Source organism: Gracilinanus agilis, chromosome 4 (genome assembly GCF_016433145.1).
Source record: "Gracilinanus agilis isolate LMUSP501 chromosome 4, AgileGrace, whole genome shotgun sequence".
NCBI classification, from domain to species: Eukaryota; Metazoa; Chordata; class Mammalia; order Didelphimorphia; family Didelphidae; genus Gracilinanus; species Gracilinanus agilis.
The window spans coordinates 110,020,400-110,028,436 of record NC_058133.1 but is presented as its reverse complement, the minus strand read 5'-3'; the positions used below and the strand labels follow the sequence as shown (position 1 = coordinate 110,028,436).

Below are 8,037 nucleotides of genomic sequence, written 5' to 3'. Positions count from 1 at the left end.
GATAATGAGGAAAAAGACTTGTACAAAAATATTTATAGCCTCACTTTTGGTGGTGGCAAAAAAAATGGAAAATGAGAGAATATCCTTCAATTGGGAATTGGCTGAACAAATTGTGGTATCTGTTGGTAATGGAATACTATTGTGCTCAAAGGAATAAAGAACTGGAGGAATTCCATGCGAACTGGAATGACCTCCAGGAATTGATGCAGAGTGAAAGGGGCAGATCCAGGAGAACATTGTACACAGAGACTGATACACTGTGGTACAATTGAACATAACGGACTTCTCTACTAACAGCAATGCAAGGATCCAGAGCAAGGCTGAGGGACTTATGAGAAAGAAAACTAGCCACATTCAGAAGAAGAACTGTGGGAGGAGAAACACAGAAGAAAAACAACTGCTTGAACAGATGGGCTGATGAGGATATTATTGAGGATGTAGACACTAAAGGATAACTCTAGTCCAACTATCAATAATATAGAATTAGGTCTTGAATGATGATACATGTAAAACCCAGTGGAATTGTGTGTCAGCTAAGTGAGGTTAGGGAGGTTTGGGGGAGAGGGAAAGAACCTGAAATAAGTAACTATGGGGAAATATTCTAAATACAAACAAATAAACAAATAAATAGATGATTGAATGAATGAATGAATAAATTTTTTAAAAACTATGAATGGGGAAGAGTTTGTGAGCAAAGGATAGAGAAGATCACAGAAGACAAAATGAACAATTTTGATTACATAAAATTAAAGAATTTTGCTCAAGCAAAATGGCAGCAAAAATTAGAAAGGAAATGGGGATTAAAAAAATTTTACAGGACTATAGAGGCTGGAAGTGGGTGGCCTGGGAAGGGGGTGGAGCGGGTCGCCCTCGGGGTCCATGTGGACGCCCAGGTAGGGCCCGAGGGCCAAGCCTGGCAGGTAGCTGAGCCTGGGGGGCAAGGGCGCACCATGGCCGAGTCGCAGCAGCTACAGGTGCAGGAGGCGGTGGAAGCCATGGTGAAGGGGCTGGATTGGGAGAACATCCGCAAGATGCAGAGTACCATGTTCCGATGCAGTGCCAGCTGCTGTGAGGATTCCCAGGCCTCTATGCAGCAGGTTCATCAGTGCATTGAGCGTTGCCATGCACCCTTGGCCCAGGCCCAAGCCCTTGTGACCAGCGAACTAGAGAAATTCCAGGACTGTCTGACTCAATGCATCATGCACTGCAATGACAAAGCCAAAGACTCAATGGATACTGGGAGCAAGGAGCAGCAGGTGAAGAGGCAGCTAGAGTCCTGTGTGACCAAATGTGTTGATGACCACATGTACCTCATCCCCACCATGACCAAGAAGATGAAAGATTCCCTGGCATCTCTTGCAAAATAATCATTGTCAGTAGCCTTCGGGTGGGAGAATGGGTCTACTTGTAAAAATGAATGGAAATTTTTACCTTTAATTGAAAATTTGAGAATGAAGAAATTGAGGCCAATAGCAAGTTAAGAATACTTTTAAGGGAATTTGGCATCTGCCTCTAGACTCAGTTGGTTCCATTATTTGTTTTAGTCCACAGGTAAATAAAATGGAAGAAACTGGTGCTCAGGATTGGAGGTAGCCTGGAGCGATCATAGTACCCAGATCCATCCCATCAGTGAAGTTGACCCCTATTCTACATGTTAGAGCCTTTAATGGCTTTCAGCTGGTTCAGAGGTATTCCTTTCCTGGAAGCAGGAATAAATAGCCCCATGGGTTTGTGGGTATTAGTGATTTTCCTTCCCAACCTACCTTCCATCTGGTGTGAATCCCTGAGGTAACCATACACTCGGTGCCAATTTCATGCCCTCCTGATTAAGCCATTTTCCTTATACCATGAAGCAGTAGCCATGAGTTCACTTCTGATTGGAAAAAAGAAATAGTTGTGGTTTTCTCCCAGTACAAGAACCTGGAACTCAGAGGGGAGTCTAGGGAAAGAAGGTTACTTGCATTAGAAAAATGAGCAGTTAGCTGCTTGGTGATCTTCTCTTTAATGAGACCAGTGCTCACTCCTGCTTTCAGCTGGGACACCAAGCAAGACCATAAAAAGGAAATCTTCCACCAGGTCTGAGAACTCTGGTTCCTTCACCTTGGCTTCTCTAGGACTGCTGCTCAAGTTACCTTTTCTTACCCTTCTAGAAGGTACTACAAGGGCAACATTCAGTTAAATTATTTTTTGAGACTAACATGAAACATTTAAGGCCAAAGAAAGCTTCTTTTTGCTTGGAGAACTTTAAGTCTTGGTTAAGGTAATGGTAGATGGTTGGTTTGGGGGAAAATTAGTTTTCCCCAAAGAAGAAAAAGATCTGATGCCTTGTCACTGGCTCTACTGATTTGTCCTCTTCAACAGAACCTTGTTGATAGGTACCTAAGAGAACAGGAAAGGATAGGAAAACAACTTAAATTTCTGTGGAGTAGGCAGGTTGCAAGGGAGAATGGGAGAATTTTTTCTTCCTCAGAGTACAGGAGAAAACTGGCACCAATTACTCATTTATCACTAACTTTTAAAACTACAAGCAACATGTTAGTACCAGGCATTGTATTGGAAAAGATCTTGTTCTCTTTATACCAACTTTGTACTGAATGCAATTAACATAGCCTTCTTATTCAGTGTTTCAAGGCTATGCCATATTTTCCTAGTGGTTTGATTAAAAAATAAAGTTTGACTTTAAAAAAAATTTACAAGTTTCTCTGATAAAGCTTTCATTTCCAAGATGTATAGGAAATTGACTCAGATTTATAAGAATAAAAGCCATTCCCCAATTGATAAATATTTAAAGGATGCGAACAGGCAGTTTTCAAAGGAAGTAATTCAATCTGTGTGCTGTTGATAGTCATATTTTTAAAATGCTCTAAAACACTAATAATTAAAGAAGTATAAATTCTAAAAGCTTTGAGGTTCTACCTTACACCCAATCAATTGGCAAAGTTTACCAAAAAGGAAAATGACAGTGCGGGAGAGGCTATTGGGAAACAAGTTTGTTAGTTTGTTCATTTGTTTGTTTGTTTGTTTTAATGCATTGCTAGTAGAGCTTTAAACTAGTCCAAACATTCTGGAGAGTAATTCTAACTATGGCCCCAAAGTTAATAAACCATGCCTACACTTTGACCCTTGGATACCTCAAAGTGATCAAAAAATAAGGAACAGGGTCCATATGTACAAAAAATATTATAACGGCTCTTTTTGTGATGTTAAGGAACTGGATTAAAAGGAAGTATTCATCAAGTGGGGAATAGCTAAACAAATTTTGATAGATGAATGCAAAGGAATACTATTGTGATAAAGGAAATAGTTTCAGAGAAACTTAGAAATATTTATAAGAGTATATGTTGCAGAATGAAGTAAGAAAAAATGAAAACAACTTATGTAATAACAACAACATTGTTGAGACAATTTTAAAAAAATAAAGAATTCTGATCATGTAATGACCAATCAATGCTTCAGAGGATCAATGATGGTTTATACTATACCCTTCCTAACATAGAGCTAAGGGACTCATTTGAGACAAATTTTGGACATGAACAATGGGCAAGTTTTTTGGTTTGATTATGTATTTTTGTTACAAGGATTTGTTTACAGTGAGGATGGGGAAAAGAAAAATAAACACTTATTTAATGAAAAATGGAGAGGAGAATATCTAGGAAAAATGGGTGGTCAGATGTCAAAAAATCCAGAAAGGTCACAGCGAATGTGGACTGAGAAAAAAGGCTATCAGTCAACATGAACTTCATGAAAATTTGGCAATGAAGAGAGCACTAACTTGTAAGGAAGAAGAGAGCAGTTTCACATAAGTGGTAGGGTCAGAAACCCAGTAGCAAAGAATTGAGGAGTGAGTGGAAGGTATGGATGCAGATATGGTATATGAATAGCTGGTTCCTGAAAGATTGACTGGGAAAAGCAGGAGAAATAGGAAATGATATCTAGAGGATGTACAAGGGATAAGTGAAGACTTTTAAAGTATAAATGAGAACTGTAGCAGGGAAAGGGCCACTAAAAAAGGAGAGACTGAAGTTTGTGAAAGAGGAGAGAACTATTGACTGTAAGGGCAAACTCCAGGAGGAAATAGAAGGGATCAAGGGAATGATGAACAGTGTTGGCAATTCTCCAAGAGGTTCAAAAGCAAAGGAAGAGAGAATAAGAAGTAGGGTAGAAAGATTTTGAAAAAAAAAAAAAGAGGGACCCTGGGCAATTTACAAGTATACCCACTAGACAGAAATAGGACAGTATATACCTAGTTAGCCAAGACCTGAAACAACCACAGAAATGCCACTGAATCTAACTCCTAGACTGGGATCAGCAAAGCAATGCTAGAACAATCTTTATCTCCCAGCATTCATAGCAGAGAGGGCTGCTTGGTTGAAGTGCATCTATTTAAAAAGTCTTTTTCCTATTGCCTTAGTATCTAACTCTCAGTCTTTTCCCACAAATAGCATACTCCTCTGAAAAAGAAGTCATTGTCCAACCATGAAAAACAATCTCATTTAAGTGACTCTTGTTCAGATATGCTAGAACCAGTTCATACGGGTAGGAGCTAATTATTAAAATTTCAGTGTAAGAATTCAGAAATTAGCAAATGTTCCAAATAAAGGCTTGATTTATTATATTGTTGATTTTCCAGACTTGAGAAAGTGATGGAGAAAATGTCAGTAATGCAGATTAAACTCAGAAGTGTATCCTGTATATATTGGAGTGTCCGTTACTAAAAATTTAATCACTGTGCCCCTGCCCTTAGGCAATACCTTAATTTCATATTCTTCCTCAGTCTGTGTTTTATGACAATATGTTTACTTCAAACATAGAGGAAAATCTAGACAACATATCCTGACCTCTCCTGGACATATGATTTTTTTTTTATTAGATGTATATAAGCCACTTAAACACTCAGATTTAGGGTCATTTCTCATAGAAGCATATTCCCTCTGCCTATCAGTTTGGCAAGCTGTCTTTTTAATTTAAAAAACTGAGCAAATCTTTTCCGAAGAAAAGTAGTTTTCTTCCACAACAGGTTTTCAGAGGATTTAAAGTTGGAAATAGAACCTCAAAATTCATCCGGTCCAACCCATTTCACCCTCAATAAAAAATAAGGAAAATAAGGGCAGCTGGATGATAGAGTGCTAAACTTGGGAAGATCTGGGTTCAAAGTTGGTCTGATACTTTCTAACTGTATGACCCTGGCAAGTCACATAACCCCTACTTCCTAGCTCTTGTTGCTTTTCTGCCTTGGAACCAATACTCGGCAGCAATTTAAAGACAGAAGGTAAGGGTTTTTTTTAAAAATGAAGTGCAGTGTTGGGAAGTGACAACCGAGGTGTCCTAAATTCAAATTCAATATTGTAAATTAGTTAATTAAATAAATAAAGTTTTAAAAAAGAAATAAAAGTGAAGAAAAAATAAAAATTTTAAAAAATAAATTCAAATTCAGTGCCCTTCCTCTAAATACATACACACTGAAGCATGGTTGCAATATAATTCGGCTAGACTGAACCTACTACAAGTAGAAAAGACCAAAAATAGTGCTTTTAATGCAGTTGGAACAGTCTCCTAGGCAAAGAGAGCCACAGAAATGCCAGAGTAGCAGCATTCAGCCTAGAATGTGGCCGTTTGTTTGGAGCAACGGCTTCCAGCATTTGGCAAATCAAAGCACATTTATCAGAACAAGTCCTACAAAAGTAATGGCTGCCACCCAAAGCAAAGAGTATTTCTCATACAGTCGGTCACAGATTGGCCTTGTCAGCCTCCACAAACCCAGGAATCATATGCAATGCTGCTCCATGATCATAGATGAGCAATATACTATGCCAATACGTTTGTTGGCCTAAGCCTATGAGAAAGTGTGCTATTTGGGAAAAGAAGGAAGAGAGGGAGAAGTTTTGGAACCTTTTTTCTTCCCAAGGAAAAAAAAGGGAGCAATGGGGGGATGGGAAGAATCAAACCAGACCTTGGACAAATAAGAGGCCATTTAATTTCACTTTTTCTTGGAGATTTGTAAAATGTTCCTCTCCTAATTTTCACATTAAAAACAGGAAACAGGACATGTTAGGTCTAATAAGTACATTTTTAAAGATAATTCAGGAAAATAATATATAAAACAACTACAACCATTTAAATAGAAAGAATGACATCAAAACAATAAAACCTGGATGTTACAAAATTATAATAACCAAGCTTAGGCCTAACAAGAAATAATAAAAAGACACCTCCCATTTCTTTATAGAGGAAGGAGTGTATGGATGTAGAATGATGTATATAAATGTCATATTTTTTCAATGTATTGATTTCCCAAGAGTCTTTTTGTTTTCTTTTACATTCTTTGTTTCTTGGAGCATGAGTATAAAAGGAAATATAAATGCTATAAAAACAAAATATATTGATAATTTTCTATTTTTTAAGTATTTTTTGAATCTAGTTTCAGGGGCAGCTGAGTGAGTCAGTGAGTAGAGAGCCAGGACTAAAGGTGGGACAACCTGGGGCCAAATCTGGCTTTACATACTTCCTACCTGTGTGACCCTGGGTAAGTCACTTAACCCTCATTGCCTAGCCCTTACTCTTCTATCTTGGAACTAACACTACTGATTCTAAGACAGAAAGTAAGAGCTTTAAAAACAAAAAATAAAAATCTAGTTTCATAATCTAGATACATATGGGTGGAAGAGAATCAAGGAAAGGAGGGAGAAAAAAAAGAAAAGAAATGGAGAAAAACAGAAAAGCAAAGTTGGAAAGGAAAGAAATAGAAGGGAGAACCTAAAGATAAGAGTGAGGAGATAAACCAAAGATGGTATAAGAAGGAGATAGGGAGAGAAGAAGGAAAACACACACACACACACACACACACACACACGTAGACACAAGTAAGAAACATAGAGGAAGTAGAGAGTAGGATCCTTAGGTGATTATTAATCAAGGAAAGTTGGCTCTTATCACTCCCTGTTGCTCATTTGGACTACAATCCTCAGTGAACAGAACAAGTTATCATCTAGTATCATTGCCCTTTGAAAGCAATTTTTAAAAAATTAATGATTTACATAGTTTACATGTTTTCTACAACATATTTCCTTGTTAAATACTTGTTCCTCAGTTGAAAAAGGGTCAAACGATATGAACAGGCACTTCTCAGATAAAGAATTTTAACCTCTATAGTCATATGAAAAGATGTTCCAAATCACTATTAATTAGAGCAATGCAAATTAAAACAACTCTGAGATACCACCCCATACCTATCAGGAGGAAGAAGAGGAAGAGAAGTCACCAGACTGTGCTTTTCTCCCCAGATACCAGAGGACACCTCCCCTGGACACAATCTCCCCTATAACAATTCAATCCCTGGGGAGAGTGGGCTCAAACCTAAAGCAATTTCTATATAACCTTGACCTCACCGACTTCACTTCCAAATTCAGCATAGCTAATTGACTAGAATTCCTTCTTGACTAGAACCCACTCATATTCTGACCTCCTGTTATTAAAGAGAATGCTCTTTAATTCAAGAAAATGGTTATTCCCTCCTTAGTGTAAGTATTCCTTCAGCCATATAGTAAATGGACTTTGAAAAGTATTAAATCTTAAAAAAAAAAAAAAAATTGTCACCCTGTGGCTTTTCTGACTATTGGTGAGAAGCCTCATCTAACTTGGCAGCTGCCCTAGAACCACATGAGAAGCATTTTTGAGCTAAGGCTCGCTTCCATGTCAAGATGAAGCACCCATAGAAGAACCTGGTGAAGGATTTCTTATTCTTGTTTAATACATCAAAGTAGACAGGAAGCCCAGCAGCAGGTTAGGAAAGGCAGGACCCAACCACGCTCCTCCCCTCTGTGTTACATCTGGCCTCCCCTAAAGAGGAAAACTACAATTCCCAAAAGGCCTTTCAAATACGGGGGCGTGGCTAGGGTTTTAATTGGCTTCACCAATCCCTTCCCCCCGCCCCTTTCTGCTATTGGTCAGAGTCAGGACTAGGGATGGAACCAGAATAGTTGGATGAGGAGAGTTGTCTTCTGGACTCCAAAGTCCAAACTGCTGCGGGCATTTGGGTTG

The 8,037-nt window shown here is 38.4% G+C and overlaps 1 protein-coding gene across 1 annotated transcript; it reads left to right on the top strand.

Annotated features, from left to right (window-relative positions):
* Positions 1-950: 950 nt before the first annotated feature.
* LOC123247627 (protein FAM136A-like) lies at positions 951-1,367 on the top strand. Its single transcript, XM_044676574.1, has one exon. It carries the CDS (start codon positions 951-953, stop codon positions 1,365-1,367), a length of 417 nt encoding a protein of 138 aa, XP_044532509.1.
* Positions 1,368-8,037: the final 6,670 nt, after the last annotated feature.

Excerpts from the sequence above, each read along its gene's own strand:
- LOC123247627 (XM_044676574.1), top strand. The coding sequence starts at position 951 with ATGGCCGAGTCGCAGCAGCTACAGGTGCAGGAGGCGGTGGAAGCCATG.